General features: G+C 41.5%; 1 protein-coding gene across 1 annotated transcript; it reads right to left on the bottom strand.

The window, feature by feature from the left end:
* Positions 1 to 1,729: 1,729 nt before the first annotated feature.
* On the bottom strand, positions 1,730 to 19,334 carry LOC139296949 (protein APCDD1). The gene is made up of 5 exons (XM_070919522.1): positions 19,295 to 19,334; positions 12,877 to 13,060; positions 11,201 to 11,726; positions 3,291 to 3,612; positions 1,730 to 2,184 (listed from the first exon to the last, which is right to left on the bottom strand). The coding sequence occupies exons 1-5, from the start codon at positions 19,332 to 19,334 to the stop codon at positions 1,730 to 1,732; spliced, it is 1,527 nt and encodes a 508-aa protein (XP_070775623.1).
* Between the last annotated feature and the right edge of the window lie 6,808 nt (positions 19,335 to 26,142).

Raw genomic sequence — 26,142 nt, forward strand, 5'->3', positions numbered from 1 at the left:
ACCTTCACTAAGAGTGTAGTCGAGATCCCAGTGGGGGACTGACGGGCGGCGATACTGTGCCACACATGATCCCATAGAAGGTATGTGAATTTATTTATTTGTTCTTCATGGAGCTGCACTATCCGGACAGGTAACATGTGGCCTACTGTACACTTCGTAACCAGAATCTATCCTTTGTTGCAACTACACAAATGTCCAGCTGTTTCATTTTGAGAAAACACCAGGCATGAATAACTCCCTCAAATCTTTGAAAACAATCACCCAAAAAATACTTAAATTCCTGATCAGACTTCAGTCAGCACCAACTTATATAGTAAAGACACTTTGGTACAACGTTATTTAACATAAAAAAAACTAACATAAGCAGATTGTAATGCTGTAACTCTTGTAAAACCCAAAGTTATTGTTATTATTATTATTAAAACAAATGAGAACTTAGGATGACTTCCTGTTTGAAAGATATGATGTCCGCAGGTCCAATCCCGGCTTCTTTTCATGTCAGCACAACATTTTCAGTATTGAAACAGTAGAATTCTTGCACTGACTGCTCGTTGACTATGAAAATGAATGACAGTATCTTTAATCAAGGATTTAAGCTACAACCCGAATGTATTTATTTAGGTCCAAAAGAAAAACGGAGGCAGTCAAAGTGCCATATTTTGATCAATCTTAAACAAAAACCCATTTTTATAAAAACTGCACTTCAGACTGGGCAACAATCCTACATTCTCATGTATAGGTATGTATTGGAATCATATTGTGATGATATGATCACACTGTTTCGCAAAATTCTGCTGTTTATTTATTGATTTGAAGCCAATTGCAATTAAAAATGAACATAAGAAGCAGTGGAACACAATTCTGTGCAATAATTTGAATATTTTGTGATTTCTGCGTACATTTACAATACTGATATTCAGCAGAATATATTCTCATAAATGTAACGCATAAACTTTAACCATATTGCCCAGTCCCAATGCAAATTTTACAGTGTATCTAAAGTTTAATTGCAGAGAAAAAGCTAGTTTATATGCCAGTTTTCCAATCTGAGCATGACATCATTTCAAAATAGATCCAATGGCAACAAGGTCAAGTGTCGGCCTGTAAAGATGCAGCTATCTGATCAGTGAGGGATTAAAAATGTCTCCCTTCAGAGTGCATGGAAGGTAATTGCCTGCAGATGAAAGAGTTTTTATTGTATCCTAAAATCAAACGGTGGAACATCTTAATGTGGAAAAGATGACAGATTTCGTACTGTAAGGCAATATTATTATAATACATGTCTTTAATATAAGTAGTGTAGTTCCCTTTGACTGTAAACAGTGACTCTATCCTCCAGACAAGGAGCTTCTTGTCAAGAGTTCATTGTAGAAAAAGTTTCCACACATCAAATCAAGTCTTTTTGCAGTACCAAGAAATGACTTAAAGGTTGTATTGTAAGTAAATACACTGTATAAAACATACTCTCAGGTCTGTGTGGGTATATAGACATCTTTGTATAGTTGTGGAAACACAGACAGGTTGGTCTTTGGTTCCACTCTAAAGTGCAGTTTCTGTGGTGCAGCAGTGTCAAGTCTTTGGTTGCTGGTTTCAGAGGATCAGGGGCACCAGTTTTCATCCTCTTTCACATCAGAAAAGTAAAAAAAAAAAAGTTTAAATGTCTGCTCTTGTAATCCACACTCTTGTCTTGTTGTGTCTTTTTTTACGTAGAAAAAGCCCAAACAGCTCTCTAGCTTTGCCAGCAGAGAAGCAGACACGTGACGAATGCGACGAGAGCCACCACGACGTGTTTATGGCTGCCTCTGTGCCATCCTGTGCAGTCATTGTGGTGCAGCAGAGGCCTGTCCTCCGCCCCGCTGTAGTCGGACTGGCTGCTTGCCGAGCACTGCACCAGGGGCATCTGGTAGGAGGTGGCCCGCTTCTCCGGTCGGTCCGGGCTGGAGCCGTCGCTGGGACGCTGGCCGTTGTAGAGCAGGTAGCGGCCGTGGGCGTCCTGCTCCATGCGGAAAAGCTCGTACTCTGTGTGGGGGAGCCGGATGCCCAGCGCCACGCAGCCGTTGGTGAGGGTGACATCCTGCTCCACCCCGGCCTGCCAGGACCCCTGCACTCCACACTCGTTACCGTTGAAGACGTTGAGCAGGGAGGTGGTGGCCAAGTCCATGGGAGTTACTCTCATGTGGTTCACTAGGGGAGGAAAGACACAAGAGGACCTGTTGGCTCCAAACGCTTCTTAAAGGGTTACCAAGAGAAACACCAGCAATCCTGAACATCCTGTTTGTGATGACCTCCAGAGTAGTGATGTAGTGCTCAGAGTACACAACATAACATTATATTCAAGAAGTCAGACAACCCGTTAACAACAAGCCAGATAATCTAAACCATTTTATTTCAACTGAACTTGAAGTGAGTGCACCTGAACTGTTGGTAATGACCCCTCACGGCACAGGCAAACTCAGCGCACAACTACAGTGAGTACAACAGGTCAAAAGTTGAACCAGAACATCTTTCTGTGAACTATGATGGACTAAATTTTATTCATCCTTCATCTTCTCCTCCACATCGTCTTTCTTGCCCCGTCTGACTTCTTTTTAGTAATGTCACCATGTTCCAAGATCTCAGCAATTAAGTATACTTAAACCAAAACTAGATAGGAGTAAACAGCTAGCATGGCTCTACCAGCACCTCTACAGTCATACATTAATATCACGTTTTATTTAATCTGAACAAAAACCAACTTGTTAAAACGACTTGTCGTGGATTGTCCGCTGGTTGCCTGGCATCCTAATGGTGAAGACAAGACTCTAGGAAGTCATTGCCCCGTCCCCCAAATTGCTGTTTTTTACACTTTAGTTTATGCAGCACAGATTAAACAAACAACGTGTTAATTATCGAGCTTCAGAGGTGCTGGTAGGCAGATTTGACATATTTACTGTACAGACTTCTCATCTACCGCTTGGCAAGAAAGTGAATAAACATATTCCCCAAAATGTCGAAGTAATTCTTGAACTTATCACGGTTACAAATAGTTGAGCAGAAATAGTTACATCTTCCATAAAAAGACAGGTAGAGACATAGTTAAAGAAACTGCACTATAATGGGGAAAATGGTTGCCATTAGGAAGAATTGGGTATATAGTTTACTTCTGAATGCATACGTGTGCCGAAAGTCTATATAGTATAATCCTATGGTTACTCTATTTTGTGTTGGAAATGATGGAAATCAAACTGGTGAAACGGAAATGCACCAATTATTTCTTACATCTGAAAGACAAGAAAATATCAGCCAGCTACCTTTGAAGACAAAGTCTGTCCCGCCCATGACGCGGGTGGAGTGAAGCCCTCGGCTGTAGCGTCCGCGGGCGTAGATGGTGAAGGTGGGGTGTTTACAGACGGGGTCAGAGTAGTGGTAGTAGTGGCCCTCCCAGGTGTGGTTGTTGTCATGGAAGATGAAGTGACGGGTGAGGAAGAGGACCTCGGGGCGGACTTCGCAGCGCTGGCTCACCCACTGACCGTACAGCCCGACAGTCAGGTCGGCCCGCGGCGGCAGGATGGGGGGGTGGAACTCATCCGATCGGTAGATGATACGACAGGCGATGCAGCCATGGTCATGGTTCTGAAGAGAAGAGAGGGGAGCGGTGTGAAATACGGCCAAATTGAGAGACAGCTCATTGCAGTAATTTAAAGTACTTACTTTTCAAAATGTAATAAAGTGTTATTTGATGTACTTTTAAAAAGAATAAAAACTTTTTGTTAAAAGTAAAAAAAAAAAACACAAACCACTACTATGACAAACAGTTGAGTTACAGATTAAACTCCATCAGGAAATTGATTATTTTGTTTGGAGAAATTAAAATGGGTAAGATTTGAAATTTTTAACAACACACAAGTGTCCATCATCAGCATGATTTAACATTTGGTGAGTGGGGAGTGAGTTTTGAGGCAAATACTAGTATTGATATTTGAGATTTAAAAAAATCAGATACTTTTTTTCATTAACACACATACAAAACCCTTAAATTTGCACCAAACTAGGTAAATTTTACGGTTAAAAATAAACTTGTCAGTGCTCTCTGGTGGACCAACTATGTTATCTTTGGCATTTCTGTACTGCAATTTCTCGTTACGTTGGCTTACAAATACACTTTGATACATCTGCAATAAGCTAATATGAGCTAACGATTGTTTGGGTTCCAATAGACAGCAGTGTAAAAGCTAATTTTTACACGTGATGTAACAATAACGCAAAATACTTTAGCGATTTTATATGATAACATCAAATCAGCTGTTAATTATTTACAAACTCTGAAGTTCCAAACTGAGCGTCACTGTATGAAAATCCAGTCATGTGAAATCTGTCAGTGCTGAAAGCTTTTTAAATCCGTCTCCAGTATATTGTACCATGAAATCCACATAAAGGACTTCTGGCGTCTGTTCCGAGGTGAAGGAGGAAAAACTATTTCCTTCAGTCTGAACCTCTTGAGTGTTGGAAGCCAGACAAGGTTCCAGCATTTTCTCAGGGTGATCACATCATTTTACTGTAAAAAGACAGATGTCTGGTCGAACTAAAGCCGTGACAACAGGAAGTCACACAGCGAACAGCGAGCTGAACTTTCATGCTACTTACAAACAACAGGGGGATGTCTTTTATTCACCCTCATATTGACAAACTAACTGTAACTGTATAAATGACCATTAATCATATTCAATTCATATCACGTCTGGTTTAGCAGCATGTGATCATAGCATCCACAGACGGGACAGCTGCGGGTCTCTGGCTGGAGAAAAGACCCGAGGGCCGGAGCTGGAAGCCCTCATATACTGTATTCCACAAGATCTCCTCCAAAGACCAAACTCCAGGGAGGCGGTGGAGTTTTTGTTATTTGAGGGTGGTCAGAATTTAAGACCTAACCTCCCCAACCCAATCACTCTTTTCCCAGACAGCATTATGTCCGCATGAGATTTATGGGGAGTAAAATAAATTTAAAAAAAAGAGAGAATGCGGAAAGAAGGAGGAAAAAACAGGAGTATCACTACATCCTACAGATGAGATAATCCCAGTGCAGCTCCATAACCGCCTCAGAGTGAGAGGTTAATGGGACGACTGGAAGGGAGGCCTCCTGTGAATCCAGCCCTGCACGTATGAGAGCATGGTGTGTTTTTACGGGTGTGTGTCTTAGTGTGTAGTAGTAAGAAATATATATGTGGCAGGGAAAAGGAACTAAATACAGTATGCAGAGAGAAAAATGTGTACATATACACAGTATATACTGAATATATATATAGATGTGGATACAAGAAAAAGAGCAGACGGTGGGACAGTTTCTGATGCAGGTGAGGAAAACATGTTCCAGATCTGCAGGAACTTTGAGCCCATAAAACTCTCAGCTCTCACCTTTTTCAGTGTACCACTGCTCATCTAAGGCAATGGATAGTTCAAGCAAAGGCGTAGGTTTGGTTTCAGAAGTGGGGGGATGCAAAGTAAAGTTTAAAAAAATGATGGTGATTAGTTATTGTGCTTTCCATGATAACCATATAACAAAAAAAATGTTTAAAGCTCTGATGTAAAAGGTTTTTCAAATGTTTTGTTTCCTTAACAGATACCTGATATCTTCTGATCAATAATGTTGTTTTTTGTATCTTTACTAAAAAGAGCATCTTCACTATCGTACCTAATGTCTTTCATAAGAATATTAACTGTAAATAAAAACATAGATTCAGCGATTTCTAGTCCAAAAAACAACACTGCCAGGACTATTTTTGTAGCCCCGGGTTGTGTAGCCCCGGGTTGTGTCTGCAAGGTGCCCCAACAAGCTCCAGCAATAAGGCAAGGCAGCCTGTGTGTAGCCAGAGAGGGAAAACCAAAGAAAGGCAAAGAAAGTCTGAAAAGCACTCACTGTTGCTTGTCAAGCTTTTTGCTCTGAGCGCCGTAATAACTGAAGGTGACTCAGACGAGCATGCCAACATTTTTATCAACTTCTCTGCTCTCATCCGGACTGATGGCCGCTGCGCAGTAAGAGAACAATGTTCAGAGAGATTTTACTGAGAAAATCAACCAGAAACCCCCCCATCTCCAGTGCAGCATATAAAAGGTTAATATGTTGGTTTGTAATCAAGCAGTTGTCACCACAGCCAAGTGTTGAAGCCAATTCAGAGGTGCCTCAGGCAGCTTTACACAACCCAGTATTTATTTGTGCAATTATTTGCACGTTGCAAATAAAAGTTTTACTGTTGTTGTGACACCTCACGTATCTCGAACATTCAAAATAATGATTCAAAACCATTTCGTGGTTTTTACTGGTTCTTCAACTGGGAACATTTTCACAGACCTGGAGTCAAACAATGTCAAACAAAACTAAGACTAAAATGGAAAGAATACTGACTTCTATCAAGAAATATACATGTAATACATTTGCTTAACAGTGTTTGAGTCTAAACATCATGTATATATTAAGGTTATTATAGTTACTGAGAAATCGTATTCACTTTCTTGCGGAGAATTAGATGAGAAGGTCGCTCTCTTGTCTGTACAAATACAAGGAAGCACAGCCAACAGCTGGTTAGCTTAGCTTAGCACAAAGACTAGAAATGGGGGGAAACTGCTAGCCTGGCTCTATCGAAAGGTAACAAAATCTGCCTACCAGCACCTCTTAAGCTCACTCATTAACACGTTATAAACTTTGAATCTTGTCGTCTGTGAGGTAGCCATGTACAGTAACTCCCAGTAAAGACACAAATTGATGTTTTTTGCTTCATATTTACATGTGAGAGTGGTATCAACGTTCTCATCCAACTCCCAGCAAGAAAGCGAATATTTCATTTGACATATATATGTTAAAAAGGTTTCACTCGGGTGTGTTTAGCCAAGAGTTTAAGCCTGAGAGACTTGTTAACAAGGCAAAAACGCACCCATAGTGGTTGCCATTTGCTCGTCTCGCCTCAGCTCCAACTCATTGTCCAAATTCGGGTTTTGGGGCTTTAACAACTGGTTGTAAGCACTAAACTGAACTTTGAGCACATCGCCTTCCCTCTATGTCTTTCCTTCAGGGAGCCCTTTAGTGATCACATCTTATTATTTTATGTATCGTTTCTACAAAATGTCAGAAAATTACGAAACATCATCGTTTTCGTTTTTGGTTGTTTTCTGAATCCAGGCTAGGACAAAGAAAAACAGCCAATAATTTTTAATCCAATAAAAAAAAAAAAGTGATGCTATAACAAACTATTATCAATTTGAGAGGGTGAAGGTGTGTAGAAGCCCTTAACTGACAATGAAAGACAAAGGTTCACAAACATTAACTTCAAATAACAAAATACATTTGTAAGTAGACGTCTCTGCCATACCATACAATGTCCAACTTGTACAAGCTTGTGTTGCAACAAATTGTTGGCTCTTCATGCTGGAAGCAAAGCATTTATACCCTTACTGGAACTGAAGAAAAATGGAGGAAATGAGGAAGGATATTACTGCCCTCGCTTCACATAAATGACATTTATTCATTTCATTTTTTACTACAACATTTGGCGGGCACTTTTGTCTGAACCGACGTACAAACGAGGTTCAATCCAAACCACAGTAGATCAAGGAGAATTAGAACTGAATTTCAGTTTGTTTGGCAGCCATCTTTCATTTGGGCATTTTGGGGATTACCACCACAGTTCAGGGGAAGATGATGTCCAGAAGAAACGTTTTACGAGGAACAGAAACTACGTCAGGCTTTGAAAAACGCTTTAAAAACCTACTGGTGATATCAAAAGACACTACACCCATGTTTTTCTATGATGGTGTCCTTCTCATCTCTCCTGTAAGACGACCTCCCGGGAATTCATAAAAGGAGTCTTATCTTAGACTAGCTTCATTGCTGAAGTTTTAAATGTATTTTGAGGGCTTATAAGCTCAAAACAAAAGTAGCAAAAGGACAACAACATGATCCAAACTCAGGAAAGAATAACACAACATCACAAATGAGTCTCTGCATGAGGGATACATGTAAAAACATGACGACCACCGCAACACTTCACCAACAACAACAATATAAAAAACATAGATCATTATCAAGCGGTCGTTGCTTTGCCTCAATGACGCGGCAGCGAACCAGGCGACAGAAAACAGAAGAAACAAACTATAAAACAAAGTCTGCTGCCTTGCTCTTGCATCACCACTGAGATCCACCCAATAACCACAAATGAACACGCTGGCACCAGCAAATGTTCTGGACTGGGACCAGCGCTGGGTACACCGCTCAAGATTAATGGATTGGATAGTCACCATGGCAATAAAAATCCCTGAAAAGAAACCATTACAACCTCAAGGGACGGTCGGATTTAGAGTTTTTTCTTTCGTGTAGGAAGGAGTGAGGTATTTTCAACCGCTGCCCCCCCCCCCAAAAACCTAATTTACTGTATGTGTACAGTTGATGACCAATGGGGCCCAAAATTGACCAAAGCTATAAAATTAGTGAACATTTATGATGTTCAGAAATGCAGGCTTGTATTATTATAGAAGCATATTACCAAGCTTAAAGGGTTAGTTCACCCAAATTATAAAATAAAATATGTCCTCACTTCTCTCTACAGGTGTATTAAATAGCCAAGCAGATAGTTTTGGGTCTCTGTGCTGAAGTTTGGAGAAAACTGCTGTTGAGATTTCCGCTTCTACCCAGATACAATGGAGGTGAATGAATGAATGAATGAATTTCAATTTCATTGCTCAAAACATTAAAAAAAAATTATAATAATAACACAGTTGATGATACATTCATGTTAGCAAACAGTTGCCTATTTACACATCCAGTGTTTCTGGTGACTTTATGAATTTAAAAAGGGGAATTCCACTGATTTTATGCATCAAAGTCTGTTTTACAGGTCTTGGGTACTACAGAATATGTTTAAAAAAAAGCTCCAGCTGATGAACTATGTGTCTGTCAGGTACTTAGCGTTAAGCAGGTTGATCTGAACCTTTTTGCTGAGAAAAAAAAGAGGTTGATGAGAGCCTTGAGAGTGAATTAAAAGAGTAAAGCTGCTCGCCGTTAAACCAAAACAACGAGCTGAAAGACAATAAAACGATAATTCTACAAGAAAATCTTTCAATATTTTTGTTTTATATAAACAATGGTCAAATAACTGTGTTCAATGCGAAAGATTTCAACAGCTTCATGTGTCCAGAAACAATGTCCGGGTGATTCTGGATAATCCAAAGAACACACTGTGAACTGTTTATATTGGAACGACTTTCTGCAGGGAAAAATAGCCCCAATGAAATCTTCTGTTCTGTGGATTATCCACATGGAAAGGTGTGTTGCTCTCTTATGTAAATGTAATGTTTCAATGCTGTAAACACCACAATCAGAATCCCATATAATGGACGTCCATTATGTTGAGGTGGCAGCAGAAAAACAGATCTGTCTAAAACTTGGCAGGTAAAAACAAAACAATCTGCATGGCTGCATACTTTTTAAAGGAAGTGAGAAAATATGTTTGTCATTTTGGTTAACTGACCCTTTAAGGCAATGCTGCAATTACGTTGGACTCTTAACTGCAACTTCGCAAGTGCACCTGAAAGTGAATCACACCCCGTCTCTCCTCTTTATTCATAAAAACACTGAGGAGAAATGGAGCACATGCAATACTTTGATTTGAGCCTCAGGCATGCATGAAATCAGACCTGGTATGCGCTCACTGGAATAATTCATATGGCTGCATGATTCCAAATTCTAGGAATACCACATGTTGATCGCTTCCAGAGATAGGCCGGGTTTCACATTGCGCCTCTGCGGGCCAGCGGGGCTTAAGGAGAGCAGCTCTGGTCATTACTGCACCGCAGGGGAGCTCGTCTGATCACAGCTCTCTGTTTACATTCTGATCAGCAACACCGAGCCCAATCATCCCCTCGACAAATGGATGTTTATTTAGACAGCGGACCCGAACAGGATTTCATTGTAATCTCTGTAGAGGGTGACAGTGAAAACATCACTCTAGGGTTTCACCCAGCGGGGAAACTGCTGCTCAGCAGTGTAAATAGAGAAATTACATCCCGTCAGCACAGCGGAGGAAAGAAAGGGCTCTTTCTTAACACGATGATATCAGTATGTACATAGTGTCTGGTTTCTACCTGCGCAAATGTTGAGTGTGTAAGATTGTTGACATACACACTGATCCTTAATCAGATTTATATTAAACAGTGTTTCAATAAATATTGGATGTTTGTTTGCACACACACAGGTGGAGTTTACTGCCTCAGAACAAGTTGTCGATCGCAGAAAATGACAGGAACTGGTCCAGCATCCATTGTTGTTTCTGATCAGTCCGCCACTCTGACACCTTATAAACGAAACGTAGAGACTTACTTTAACATGCTATTTTACCCAGGTCTCCCCACAGCCTTGCGTAGGCTACGCTTCAGATAAACTCCCGTACTGCTCTTAAGGTCAGTTCATGCTGTTTCCGGTGTGTGTGGTCTTTGTGGTGTGTGGAGGGTCGACTCAGTGGGAGTCGAGTTCAGCAGGGGTTGTGCACGAAGCTTCGTGCTCAGGACAGAAAACAAGACTCTAGCTCCGGCTCGGTCATGCATTCCAACAAACACAAAACGCAGTGTTTACGGACTTCTCACCCTGGTTGCTGCACTAGTGGCTCCTCCTGGTGAGTCTGTCTGCAACTCTCCCCGGATTAATAGTGACAAGGACTGCAGTGTATGGGGTCTATAGGGACAAACTCTACTAAGGCCTCTACAGCAGCTACTATTACTTCATGGAGCTAAATGCAGCTGTCCGCATGCTAACATGTCCACAATGACAATGCTAACATGCTGATGTTAAGCCGGTATAATGTTCACCATGTTCAGCATGCTAATGTTTGCACAAAACACTAAATACAGCTGAAAATTCCTCCTGTCTGGGACATGAATGTAAGAATTTCATGGCAATCCATCCAAGAGTTGTTGAGATGTTTCAGTCGTGGACTGACCGACAGACAGCCATGGAAGGGCCATGGTGGCGTTGTGGCTCCAAGGATGGCAAAGACCAGAAAAGCCTAAAAAGTCAACATATTTTTGTGTTGCAGAATTCACTTTCCCTACTCTGGGAATCACCTCTCGATCCCCATAGAGTCATCTTGTGATCCCTCAGGAGAGGAACTAGTAACTAGTAAGCCACATTTCCCCCTCGTCCCTCTTAACTCTAATTGAGAGGCGATCATTAGGGACTTACCTTGGCGTTTTGCAGGGCGGTCTGGTAGCTGGACGGCTTATAGTACAACCTCTGGGACGGCTCGGTGTGGATGTCTCCCAGAAACAGCTCTTCCACCAGGTGATCCAGGTTGTGATGCAGGTACTGCTTCTCTACCCTCAGCAGCTGCAGCTCATGCATGGCAAAGTTAAGCTCCCTGGAGCAGTCGAAGCCGCCCTCCTCGCTCCACAGCTCGTAGATCACATTGGGCTCCCAGGGGCCCTTCACGGCCCCTCTGCAGCTGCGGTTGAGCCTCTGGCTGAGCTCTTTGGCCACGGTGGCTGTGTGACAAACCATCTGGACGCGGTGGAGGTGGTACTCCGCCTCCGTGCCGCCGCGGATGATCCAGGAGGCCTGGCGTAAGCGCAGACGACCCCGGATCACCAGAGTGTAGGTGGGCTTGGTGCAGTGGTTGTCCTCGTAGTAGAACTGGTGAGCCTGGAAGGTGTTGTTGGGAAAGAAACTGTAGGAGCGCGTCAGGAACTCCGGGCCTGGTCTCACCTCACAGCTGCAGCACAAAACAAAGATAAACACACACGTTTTATGTGGAGCAAGCACTTTCCTTATTTTTTGGGGCTTTTTTTATATTACCTGCAGTTGCACAGTATATTTCAGTCAAGCTGCTGTTTAAAGGGCCTTCTGACTTTCTTATCACAAGTGCATGTTCCTTCCATAACATGAACATGTGATACTCTTTTGTCAAAGCCGGCATGAAATTATGAATGCATTATAGCGGAGAGAAGATCGACTGTGAACGGGGAGTGATGTCTGAATTCTCTATTGAGCCTACTTTCTGACGTAACGTAGCTACAGCGTGATTCTGGTGGATTTGTGGACTTTGCATTACCATAGACCACAGTATAACATTAGCCTCCACAAGAATTAATGTTTGTGTTTCCACCTTCCAGGCAGCCGTTTTAGTTAATTCCAGAATAACAGAAACATCAATTTGTAAAGACTTGAAAACATGCTTGAGATCACTGTAATCCATTACAGTAAACTCTTAATGCACTTAAGTGGGGTCAACGTTGAGTAATGCAGAAAGCCAGCAGGGAATTAACTGAAAACTCTCAGTGTTGCATTCAAGGAAAGTCAGAAATTCAATATTTATGATTTGGCTGATGCAAAGCATTACTTTTACAAGCTATGTATTTAAATAAAAAAAAGGAAGACAAAAAGGTAACATGAATATTGTGAAAGGGTTCATGTGAACTTGGTCATTAAAAACCTTGTAAAAACCAAATGACCATGACGTACCACAACTGCACCAACAAAGGATTTCAGAGCACTTTCAAAAACAGCCCTGGCTCATAAAAAGATGACAATAAACCTTATATAATAAAGTTTATTTTCTTACTGTACGGGCATGAAGTAACAGCAATCACTGTATGAAAAAGCATAAGAAATCACTCTACAAACTCATAGTACATTTTAATAAATGTCACAAATACTACAGTATATGCAGCCTACAGCTGATGGGCTAGAACATGCAAAACCACCAGGATGGTCTTTGACAGGAAGTGCCACAATAACACATCATCTATCACCTAAACGATTTCAGGCGACATGCCATGTTTTACTGACATGCAGGGTGATTTTCCTGCAGTCATATAAAACATGCACAGAAGACACGAACCCATGAGTCCACGGTGGTTTACCTGGTGGACACCCAGTGACCCTCTACGTTGGGAGGCATCTGCACGGTGATTCGGGCTCCATTGTGAAGGTGCTTCAGCATGTGTTGGCACTGGGAGTCTTTGACCAACCGGCCGAAGGTTTTCTCCAGGGAGAGGCGGCTGGACCGACCGTCTGAGGGGTGAAGAGAGGAACCTTCAGCCCAGCCTGGGGGAACAATGAGGACACCGAGGTCATTGTTGTTATTCATGAAGAAAATAAAAAACATCAAAGTTTTATGTTACATGAGGATTCAAATGTTCAATTGTTAAAACTTCAAGTGTATTAGTATGTTTGAATAATAATGTTGTGTCATGACCTGAATAAACACCCACAAAGAATAGATTTAAACACAATATTGATGTTTGAAGACGTTGGTCTCATTGAGGTTGAAATGTTGAATAAATCACTAAAGAATGAGTTTAGTTTGGCAGAGCTTTCTCTCTTTTAGATCTTTACATCCTAATGAATGAACATGAAACACAACTGCTTTTAAAAAAAGGAAACTAATAAGAAAGTTCATTACACTTAGATCAAACAGAAAAAAGAAGTTGTCTTGTTAGTTTGAAGTTTGGCTCTCATGTTTTCACTCTGCTTATTCAATCAGTCAGGCCTCTTTGAAGTCTTTAGAGGGTTTTATTTAGCCATCTTAACTCATGTCATCACTCAGGGATTACAGGGCTTTACCGGTGACCTGCAACACCTGGTATGAGTGGAGCCTTTATAGGTTAATATCAGCTGAACATGTGATGAAAAGGCAAAGCGGAGATGCACAAGTTGAAGGACTGATAGGTGGCTTTTTTGGCCACCACAGCAGACTTTATCAAACTCTGAAATTAAGCTTCAAACAAAAGTTAAAAAGCACGACACCAGCATTGAAAAGCTCTCAGTTCCCACCCTGTCCGCGTACCCTCAATGCACCTCATGAAATAACAATACCTTCAACAATGGGCTGAGCTTAAGGGGATAAAATATCGGAAATGAAAGCATTTTTAAAGCCTGCAGCCAAAGAAAAGCCTTGAAGCTCACATTCCAGCGAGGATTTATTCCATATAATACTCTAATATCACCACAATCTACCTTGAAATATGAAGACTTTGCCTTAAATTCTTTCTATTTGGGCCCAACTTGCCTGGCAATATCATTTAACGCCTTGGAATGCCGCTGCGGTCGCCTCTGTGCTTTTAATTTGAGACCAATAACACAGTGGGAGGAACGAAAACATGTGATTAAAAGCAGCCAAAAGCTCCATGAAGAACAAAAGCTCCATCCAGTTGTTTTACACCGCAGCTCCTATGTGTGTTAGCTGATCACCACATCACAGCGCTGCTCAGTGGAAACCCCCCTCCCTGACTCAGCTGGTGGCATTAGTAACGCTGCTCTGCTGGCTGGTAAAAATCAAAGAAAAGGCTCCACAGTTTGTGTGCGTGAGGCCTTTTTTCTTGCACCTGCAGTCAGGCCTGGACCCGGGCAAAGACCTCGAGTGGCTGCAAACAGCTTGTTTTCACAATGAGGAGAGCAGAAACAAGCAGTAACTGTGTGTGAATTTAAAAGAGTAAACGTGGTGAAATGTGTAATGCAAACACACTCGCCTCAGGTTTAATGACAGGTGAATTTCAGGGTAGGACACACAAACGTGCCTGTATGTATGTAACAGACACACATAAACACAAGGCAAAGTATTAGTACAAACATAAACACAACTGACTGGAAAACAAACATTATTCATTGACTTACCGACATTATGAATCTCTTACTGACATAAATTTGTTTGTTCAGTTTTCTAAAGCTGAAATGATGAGTCCATTAATGAATTAGTCCATCAATCAGCAGACATTTTGATAATTTATTAATCATTTGACATTTTAAGAAGTAAAAACACCAAAAGCTCACTAGCTCCAGCTTCTCAAATGTGGATGTTAACTAGTTTTCTTTGTCTTCTATGATTGAAGACCGTTGATCTTCGGTTCTCTTTGGACTCTTTGTCAGACAATGACAAATGTTTTACCATTTTCTGACACTTTATGGCCAAAAACAGTTGCTTAAGATTAATTAAGAGAGCAATTGAGTTGCTTTGCAATGAAAACAACTTTTATTTCAATAAATTTGTTATTTTAAACTCAACCAACCAATCAACAGAAACATGTCAGAAGTGAAAAAGAAAATATAAATGTGCTGACATTGAGCACGAAAATGAATCCCTTGAAGGTGTGTAGTTCTGATTGGAGCTCCGCAGAACTGTTTGGTCCGAATACGCCTGAACGCATCACGTACAACCATAAGTGTGGACTGATTTTGGGGATTCTGGTGTAGATTTACACGACAATGGGAAGATGAGAAGAGCTGAGAAGAAGCTAAACACCACTTGATATCAGCGCTACAACAGATACTGCGGAGATGTAATATAAAAAAAACACAGGAAGAAACTGACGCGCTTTCTAAGGATTCTGGGTAATGTATGCCCTCGACATCTTGAGGAATACTTTTCCAAAATGCTTTATATGAATCCAAACGCACACCTGCTTCCAAACAAATCTGGGACTTCCCACTTTCTCCTCACTTGAAGACACGCAATGTTGAAAAGGAAAGCGGATTTAGACTCTAATCTGTGAATAACCAGCATCAAACTAAAAAGAAATGTTTAGCTTGCATCTTATTTCACTGTCTTTGCTAACCAATGTGGGTAAATGAAGTGTTGCTGTATCCGATGTTGAGCTGTTTGATTCGATGTGTGCGGCAGCGACACACCTGATCCAGAGTCAGCTCCATCAGAGACCAAGACTTGTTTAACATTCATGTGTGGTTTCGTGAAAAATATCATAATTATAATGAAACATGAGCTTTAGAGTAATTTTAAACATAAATCTTTTAAGAGTTTTTATTACTTCAAAGTCAAGCGAGAACTCAAAATGGAAAACAGGCTCACGGGGTAATAAAGGAGGAAATGATTAAAAAGAAGTCTTGTGAAGCCTGTTTGTAAAATTACTTTTTTTTTTTTTTAAAAAGGAGGAAGCGTCATACGACTTCTTCTCTACATGTTTAATGAGTATTGAATGTGTGAGTGGTGGGAGTTTCTTCCAATAGCTTTCTTTAAGAAAGAAAAACTCTCCCCTCATTAAGGCAATAATCAGAGGGCTGGACTCGAAGCCTCTCCGGTCCCTCGCTGCCCCCGCTTTCCCAAACTGCTGCTCTCTATCTAAATCAAAGCGCCCACAAAACTCCCAGAGTCCCAAACCACAGAGAACATTTCCAGTTGGCCTGATCCCACTGGTGAGGTAACAGCACTGGGACCCCTGACAAGCAGAGAGACTCCACATCGTTTATGGGAAGAGAAAAATCCAGAAGTGCCAGAGAGCGGAGACCAGACAAAGGACTGTTCTTTGTGTTATCTCAGCATTTGGCAGTGACCATGTAGGACTTGAAGTGGGTAGAGAAAATAACACAACACTTAAACACTTTAAAAGGGACTAAACGCAGAAGTGGGAAGTAACGAAGTACAGTGGAACAATTTTAAAAGAGGAATGTTTTTATTTTGGAAGACTTTCTACTTCACTGGATTTCAGAGGGATATGTTGTCCTTTTTTAATCCATTACACATTCATCCGACAGCTGAGTCTACAGCCATGCTAGCCATGCTCAGTTAGACTGTACACATAGGCACAGCAGAGCTTTGAGCTCAATGCTAACATGCAACAGTCAAAGATAAGAGCAGATAAGAGACCGGACACATATCAGACAGGCCAGTGTTGTGGTGTTCGAGTTGGACTGTAGTCCCAGTTTTTGAAGATTTATCTTAGATTTTTTCTATTTGTACACTGATGATAAGAGGGATGAAGAAACTGAGGAGTCTATGGCCATGTACAGCTGAGGCTGATGGGAATGTCATTCATTTTGAAGGTACTCAGTCCAAGTATTGGACAAACGAAAAACTTTGATCTGATGATGACACTACATGGAAAGTTAAGAAGTCACCGACGTTATTACAATTCATCCTGGGAGCCAAATTTCATGGCAATCCATTCAGCTGTGGCGGCGCTAAAGGAGAAGCCAGAGGATCACTGAAGTCTGAGGATTATCTGGGATCAATGAATGTCTCTACAAAATGTTGTAGATGTTGAGATATTTTTTGAGGAGACCCTCCTGCCACTCATATATAATATAAATATAATATCTGTATGCATCCAAGAGGAAGCATTGAATGTGATGTTTACAAACCGCAACCGACAAATCCTCCTCATTCTGCCTGTTGATGAAGATCATGTGATATAACTGAAAGATCTAGAACAGCTAGTAAGTGGACCTTGAGGTGAGATTGTTGTGCCAACTGTTGTGTGTACCGGTTATTGTTCACCGTCAGCATTTCTCCTGCTGGGATGAAGAATATTCTCCTTCTCTTGTGTTGCTGCTGTTTTCAAAAACAAACAGGACTTCTTCCTCCACCACTGAAGCACCACTGATACAGGAGGTGGGACACGCTGCGCTGCATCTCCTACGTCTGTCTGTCCTCCATCTTTCCCTGTTGGTTTGTCCGAACTTGTGAACGCACTTTTTTTTTTTCCTGCTGCTGTCGAACTTATCCCGACATGATTTAGAAGAATGTTTCCCTCGATGTGAAACGATTTTCTGACTGACGCCTCTGCACTCACGGCACTCTTCGTTAGTTAGTCGTCTCGTGTTTCTTTTGCTCACACGTCAAACTGTTGATCGCTGGACAACCGAGACGTGCAAGAGCTTGTGTTTGTAACGCAGTCTGACTGATAAATTAGAAGGCTGACGTCACATTTCTTATATCGGCATTGGAGCATGTTGGAGTTATTTCCTCTGCAGAGACGCCTTTATAAGCCCATTTATTATTATTTTCAATCTCACTAGTACAGTCCTTTTTAAAAATCCTGTTATTACTGTATATATTTTGTGTTTTGTTAGCTATATGTATGCAACATATATGCATATAAAGTATATATCGCTGCATATATGTATGTATATATAGTATGTATACAAATAAGCAACTCTGAGTACATAAATGTTTTATCGAGTGCATTTTTATATATTTTTCTACTCTTATTTCTCTGAATTCAAGTTTAAATTTTCCTGTATTTGTGTTACCGGAATCAACATTTATTTACAAAGATGAATTAATTCAAGTGTACTTTTCAAAACGTACAGTAATCTTATATTCACCGTTACTTTCGACAGTAAAGTTGAATTATTTAACTGTCAAATATCGAGTCAAATTATTCAGACTTTACTCAAACATTGATATCGGTGTGCAACATCAGTCGAGTTCTAGATTGTAATTGTGATTAAAGCTGTTAAATGGCTTGTTTTATGAACTGCTTTCTCTTTTATTGTTGTTACAGTTTTATCTACTTCCTGTGCTGGCAATGACCAAACTTTGAGAGAGACTCACACAAAATCTTCATGTCTGTGCAATCCAACTCTGACACCAACAGGAAAAAGAAAACAAATCCAAACATCAAGATGAATATAAAAAAAGTTATTACTTGAGCAAACAGTTCAGTCAATTACTGAATATTTACAGATGTAATAAAACTTAAAGAGCGTATTGAGGCACAGCAGAAGTCTCGTTACATTCATATCAGTAAAAAGGTGAAGTGCAAGCAGCTGTTGTTTGTCTCTGTCTTTTTAAAAACTTTGCTGTTTAACTCTCCGAAGGCTCACTGAGGTTTCCCCCCCCCCCCCTCCAGTAAATTTACAGCACACACTAATCCAGGCTGACAATGCATTTTCATTGCCACTACGAAAGGCTGCAATAACACACCACTTAATTGAACGTTAGATTCACTTAAACGCACTTAAGGATAAGTGGACTCCAAAATATCGTTTTATCTCAACCCGGTCATTTGAAGTTGCAGCCAAATGTTGCCTGCCACTGTCACTGGCAGCAGATGGATTGGGTCAACTGCAGTCCCATAATCCTCTGCTGCTCAGACAGGGTTTTCATCAGGAAGGGATGTTTTAAGTGGCTCTTAACTCTCCCAGTGCTTTCATCTGCCCAGCAGCCCCGGGGAAGCTTTTTATTGCCCTTTAGCCTTCAAAACGTGTTCATCCCTGTGGCATCAAGGGATAACTTAGCCAGAAAATATTATTATTATTATTATTACTACTACTCCTGTTAGACTCACAGCCATGATGTAAACAGGTGTGCAGATGTGCAGAGGTGCATGTCAGGTTCCTATCTGACATTTAAACTTCACTAAAGAACAACAAAACATTTAAAAAATGACATACATCAAAGCTCATCCTTTTGTACAGACTGTACTGTTTGTTTTCATGCACACGTGGAGTAAAACATGTCTCTTTTTTTTTTTTTTTAACTCATTTTGGAAACAGTCCCTCGAACCTGCACACCTGCTGCACAATATGGAAAAAGTTTCTTACCCAAAAAAGCAACGAGAAGCAGCGCAGATGACGGCCCCATTTCGCTCTCTGAGGGGCTTGAAACGAGCTTCACTGGTCTCACTGGGGACTTCTGGGATTCCTTTACGCTGCGTCCTTGTTTATTCCGACGCAAATCCTCACATGATGTATCCAAAGCGTGGAGCAAACACTGCTGTGATATCCGAGCATCATAGGAAACACACCTCCGGTTCTCTGGAGAGAATAAAGCCCCGCTGCACCTGAGGCTCAAAGCGACGAATCGCACCTAGAAAACGAAGGAGAGTCCAAACTTCACGACGAGACGCTGCGGAGGAGTTCAGCGTTGTCGTTCACTGCTGAAATGAAGCCGCTCGGTTGCTTTTTACGCGCGTCCTCCGAGCGTCCTGCGTCCTGGAGGAGTGTTTGTACGTGTGTTCAGAGGCTGGACTGCCCCCCACCCCCCTCCTCTGCCTCCTCTGCCTCTGCAGAGATGTTATGGGCGGGGGTTGTGTGTTGAAGTTTTCTCCCGTTAGGTGCACACTGCAAAAAATCGCCCATGTAGAAGGTGTATTAGTCAACTGTTAAACCTGGAGATGTTTTGAGTCTTAAAAAACTTGAAATAAATTCAAAAAAAAAACTTTTACTATTACCTAGCAGTAGAGCAGCATCAACATCATAGTGCTAAATCTATATATTAACATTCATTTTCAATAAACTCCTTAAAATTAAACTTTACAAACAAATTCTCCACAACTGAATTGAAACTACATTCTGTCACCACATGCGAAACCTTTTCCACTTGATCTGAAGAAAACCAGGTTTTAACACCTTTGACAGGATAAAAAGTCTCTTTGTGCTTCAGAAAGATCTTCTTTCCTCCTAAAAGTTATCGAAGAAATGTTACAATAATAGTAGGACTATACCTTAACCTTAAAATGGGACTTAAACCTTGAGCACCACAAATATGTCCCAATGAATCAGACTATAAAAAGTCTTGTGTCATTTGAGATTAATCAGCGGTAAAGTTGTCCTTTAGGACCAAACGGAGTCTCTCCAGTCGTTTCCTTTGTGTCCGACATCCTGCTTGTTATCGTTCATGATGGATGCTGCACATTTTTCTTGACCGTGGCTCTCAAATTATACACCTTCTCATCAAAGCCTGCACGCCCGGAGGGAGGAATGACAACAAAGCCTTTTCCACCCAAACACCTGTGTGTCTGTGTGTGTGTGTGTGTGTGTGTGTGTGTGAGAGAGAGAGAGAGAGACCTTGGCCTTGAGTTTCTAACTCTCTGTCTCTTTTCAACTTGTGGTTCTTTGCTGTCGTCTCTCTGATCTTTTGACCCTGAGGCGAGAGTCTCCAGCTCCTCTTCATTCATCCACTCAGCCACTCAGACACTGAGCCAACTGCCTTATACCGGCCTTTAAACACTGTATCTGCACAGCATGCTATATTTTCTGTCAATTTCCAACACACGATTGCTGATTATCAGCTTCACAACAAACGGCTTTTATGAGATGTTTTAACTTCTTGGAAGTTTTACTGCGGTAGAACAACTAGTACCTCTTAAAGGAGTACTCCACAGATTCAGCATTGCACTCCTATAACACTGTCGGACTCACAATGTATGCACTCTTCCTCGTCCAAACGCAGAGACTACATTACCCACAATGCAATTTGACTTCCAGCAGTTTGGTCGGAGCGGCTAATGTAAGTTTAAGCCACTAGCCTCAAAAATAGATGGTCTGGTAAGCTTCTAACTCCTCACCTCCAGATTATTTTTTCAGTCTCAAACTTGTAGTCTTCTGCACCAACTGACAGCGACTCAACTAATTTATCAGATTTCGCACAGCTCCCTCTGGAGCCACAGACGCCTTTATAAAAGTACTTTCACCGAAGCAGTAGTACTCTCCAAGGCCTGCAAACAGACTTTGATGTGTAAATGACCCATCAGTAGGTCAGTCAGCACAAACACACGCTGCCAAACATTGTTCAAATTCACAAATTCATTCATTTCAAATTCTAGCACAGATCTTGACATTTCCAATAATTATTTATCAATAATATTTCAGGCTGAGTTGTGGGAAAATGGAGTGTGAAAGTGAAGAAAACACAAGGTCTTGGATTTGAATATTTCCCTCAGAAACGTATAAACGTAATATAACTTTAATGAAGACCTGGAACCAAGTGAAACAAAAGGGGAAAAGTGGATTAAAAGGGATAAATAGACTTTTACTAGTATTAAGTTCTGTTTCAGTGAACTTAAAAAGGCACCAAGCAAACTTGTGTCTCAAAGTGCAACATTTCTTTTGGCAGTGTAAAGCGTACATCTTTCACATAAAGAGAGGAATGATAGTGAAGGAGTCCCCACCGTACATAAAAACAGTATTTCACATGCTTATCCAATAATCCTCCAATCCTTAATCAGTAGAGCAATGCTCCATGAGGGAGTTCTAATTAATTTCTATTGTCTGGAGTCTTAACCCTCACGGCTGCCTCCCTCTATACGCTCCATGGTATTTGCTCTTTTTCCTCTAATCCTGGATCCACGCTCTGGGAGAGTGACTCCAGCCCTCCTCTCGCTCTCAATTCCTTCTTTTCTCAGGATCCAGAAAAGCCGCAGAGCGAGATCCGGACAAACAGACTGATGGGATTTGCAAGAAGGCCGGAAGGGGCATTAATAAGGAGGCTGTATAGAGGAGAGGCTGGAGGCAGGGAGGTGAAACTGGGAGGCTTGTTCTGGTGTGTTGACCCTTGCGTTGTCCTGTGTGGCTAATCAAAGCATCGCTGCGTCCTCTTTGTGTCGCTGCAGGAATGTGATCTATGAGAGGTGGAAATAAGGCTGCTTTGATTGTCAAAAGGCACAATGGGACAGTAAAAAAAACACTGTTTTGCCACCACATTTCCTTCAGGGAGTGTTGATATCATCGAATAAAACTCTGTCATACTGCAATGTGATTACGATTTTGCTGAAACTTGTTATTCTCTTTTCAAACCATCCATCAGGGATCTCTCTAACACGTTTTTTGCATTAAGCCTTTGTCATCAGTGTCCCTAAACATGTCAGAGCAGATGAATGTGAGCGGGGACATTTCAAAGTTTCTGTCTCTCTGTTTCTGATTAAAGTCGTGTTCTGAAGAACTGTTTTCTGTTTGCCTCTTTTTCTTCATGTCTCCCCGTAGATGTTTGTGTCATTTCTGGAGGGTGTTGTAAAAGGCGGAATGAGAAGGGAGTGGCGCACAATGAACATAAAACTCACACTGAGTTATGGGATGTTAATTTGTTAACGGTTGATTGTTTGTTACTGTGTATCAGGCCAGGGGAGTTACTGACTTAGATTACTGACAATGTGTGTTCAGTGAGTTTAACCTCTCCAACCCTGACGACTTAGTGGTGCGTCAGTCACGCTGTGCAGCCAAACTTTTCTCAAACACCACAGGATCTCATCTTAAATACAATTCAAAGCATCTAAATTCAAAGCATCTTTTCAGTTGGTATGGTGACACTTGTTAGTAAACAGATGCTTATTTACACATCCAGCCGTTACGGAGCAACATTATCATTCACTTGGAGTCGTGTTTCTGTCCACCTGATGAATGTAAGTCCAATAATAACTCTTGTTGTATCTCTGTTTTTGGTTTCCACCACCTCCTGAAGGAAATGTCTGGCTCTTTAGCTGCCAAATGGATACCTAGGTGCTAACTTTGTCTATCAGCTGTTCAGTGCTGGGGAGGTAGCTTCAAGCGACGAGAGGGAACCAAAACAATGAACTGGCGAGCCGTAAAACCAAAACAATGAGCTGAAAGACGCTAAAACTCTCTGTAGAGCTGAAGGGAACAGCCGAGTCAGGTGATAAAACTCAACAACCCCAGTTTATAATGTGATCTTTATGTGAAAAGTCTTCAAGTCGAAGTTGGAAAGGAGTTTTAAGTGAGATGAAACATATAAAATATATCCGCAAACACTTCACCCACGTTTGCCTCCAAATGCAGAAGGACGACTGTGATACTAAAAAGTCAAACGATGCGTCAAACACGTGAGGCCGTCCTGAGCCCAGTCGAGAAGGCCCGGGTCCAAGTTCAGTTTCAATATGGCCGACATCTGCTGCTGCAGAGACAATTGAAACAGTACAGTTAAATCAATCCAGACTGGGAGCGGGAAACAGAGAGAGGGGGGTGGGGGGTCTTTTCATCTGTGTTGCGTTGGTAAATACTCCCATGTGCAATGAGAGATCCCATTGTGTAGAACTTCTCTGAAATGAAGCGGCCCGCGGGGTCAAGGTGAAATCGTCCCTGAAAAAAGAAAAGAATGCCAGAGACAAGGGAGAAAATAAGCGTCTGAAGACACACACTTCCTGCCGTCTTCATTTTATTTTCTCTCAATCATTTAGCTCATTTTTTTTTAGAATCATTTACAAACCTTTCATGTCCACCTTACAGTAGCCACAGGAAGACCCAGATGTTACACTATCGTTTGTAAGGCAACAAGCCTTTGACTGATTGCTTCCTGCAGGAGACCTCCAGGTCTTCCTGCGGGTGTCAGCTGATTGACAGTAAGCAGAGCGTAACGTAATGCGGAGCTGATATGAAAACGCTCCGCTCGGCTGCAGAGGAATAGTGATAAAACTGAAACACTGACAGACCACATAAGCTGTCGTGTTTTCTGTGATGGATTGTTTACCTGAGGCGATTTTCAGGACGGCTGAGGTTGTTTTTCATAGAGGACAAGAATGAGCTGCAGCAAAAGGCTCCTTCTGAAGGAAGAAAAACAACAACGTGATAAAAATGGAAACAAGGGGAGAAACTTAATTTCTGGCACAAGCCAAGAAAAATATAATCCTGGAAATTCGCAGAAGTCCATGACGAAGCGCGACCCTTTCTCCTTCTGAAGTACAGTTAAAGAGGCCTAAGCTGGTGCTCTGCGATGCCAGAGTCAGGATTCTTGTGGTTTTTGTGGCCCCTGGCCTTCTCTGACGGGCCCTTGTTTGTCCTCCGTGGTGCCGGCTGCTCGGTGAAGACACGGGCTGACCCAGCACCATGACACAGGCCGAGGAAGCTGAGGTCTTCAGCCGACTGAAGCGGCAGTGATTTATAACTAGATATACATGATGAGTTCTTCTGGTGATCAGCTTTGTGTTTGAAAAGAGGGGATACAAGAAAAAAAACACCTAGAAAAAGTAAAGCTGATGGTATGCTTCTTCAGCACTGCACCATGGATGGTCAAATAACTTCCCGATGTTCCTAAACCTGCCAGCTGTGTGGAGGTAGGAAGGTCAGCTGGGTTTGAACTTCTCTCTCAAACTCTCTTTTTTATTTGCAAGAAACAAATCGTGAACAACCGACTGCAACACTATGAATGTCTTCCAGGAGAGACTGCACTATGAGCCAAAATGCAAAGTGCTTAAATGGCACGACTGGTAACTTGTATGAATATATCAAGCAGATATCCAGGTGACCCCTCTGTACCAATGATTACCAGTCATTAAATCGCAGAGTTATGACACTTTATAGATAACCCTTTCAAGATTTTGTTAAGCAATCACAGAAAAACGGTGGTTGAAACAAAAGTATGTTTTGTCTTTGTGGTCATCCAGATATGGCATGTCATCAAGTTTAGTAAAAACTGGAGGAAATATGAAGGATCAGAAGAAAAAAAGTGCCAAATAACTCAAGTTCAAAGCTCCTGAGTCATTAGCCAAAAAGTCAAATTGAGTTCCTTTTTATTAATATGCTGTGCTCTGAGGTTTTAGACAAAAAGGCCCAAGCGTCGACATTTTCTTTTGATTCCTATAGAAAAAGCTTTCCGTGATTTGTACAAAGATTATTTCTGATTGCGACTAAAAGTCGGAGCACACTGATGAATTGGATCCACTTATTTAATATTTTGTGTTCAAGGATTTGATGGCACAAAATGTTCACACAGTTTTCAAAACATCTGTCCAACAAGTCCTAATTTCCCCAAAAGACAGAGATAGCAGATGTTGTCCCAGCTTTCATTCTGGTGCTGTATAATAACACGTGTTTATTACCATTTGTTCAACACATTAATGTTTGCAGGCAGCATCGCACCAGTTGGCAACTTGTAAACAAAACTTGAAAAAGGAATCAAACAATCAACAACAGTTCTTGTTGAAGGTTTGCCACAAAGTCAGATATAGAGATTTCAATTTATTTCTGTCCAAGTGGTTTCCCCCGGGGTGTGACAGGCAGCTGCACGCATCAAAGGCTCTGGCAGCCAGAGTCTGAGGAGGAGGAGGAGGAGGAGGAACAGAAAGCTGTGAAATGCTTCCTGACCATCCAGCTGCTCACAGGTGGCAGAAAGATGGCGGGAGAGCGGCCTCGCAAATCAGACATCTCACTGTGGACTCCGAAGTACTCACAGAGGTTTATCGTCGGCATTTAAAGTCATGCCATCACTTTTGAATCGGTCGAACCTGTTTTAGACCTCGTTTTCAAAAAGAGTTTAAGTTGATGACAATCTTATTCACGGTAGGGCTTTGGGGAGGTGGAAGTTTGAAGTTTTCATACAGCTGAATGCATGTTTTGACAGCTAGTGCCACTTAATAAAGGTTTTATGTTTGCATGCTGGGGAACATTTTAAAGTGATGCTGGAAGCTGCAAGTAATGCATCACCAATGTTTAGAAGCTGTTCTGGAGCTTTAGATTGCATCAAATGATCTTCATCAGCAGATGGAGTTGCCTGGTTGTCATTGAATTGCAGATGTTCAAATAAACGCTAGGACTGTGTTTATTGTTGGCTTAAAAGCTGAGACTGAAAGTTCATTCTCGACATCTGACGCAGAAGTTTAACTCCTCTTTTGAACTATTGTCTGAAGTCAAGAGTCAACTTTCAGTCTTGTGTTCACTGAAGT

The sequence above is a fragment of the Enoplosus armatus genome, chromosome 14, assembly GCF_043641665.1.
Source record: "Enoplosus armatus isolate fEnoArm2 chromosome 14, fEnoArm2.hap1, whole genome shotgun sequence".
NCBI classification, from domain to species: domain Eukaryota; kingdom Metazoa; phylum Chordata; class Actinopteri; order Centrarchiformes; family Enoplosidae; genus Enoplosus; species Enoplosus armatus.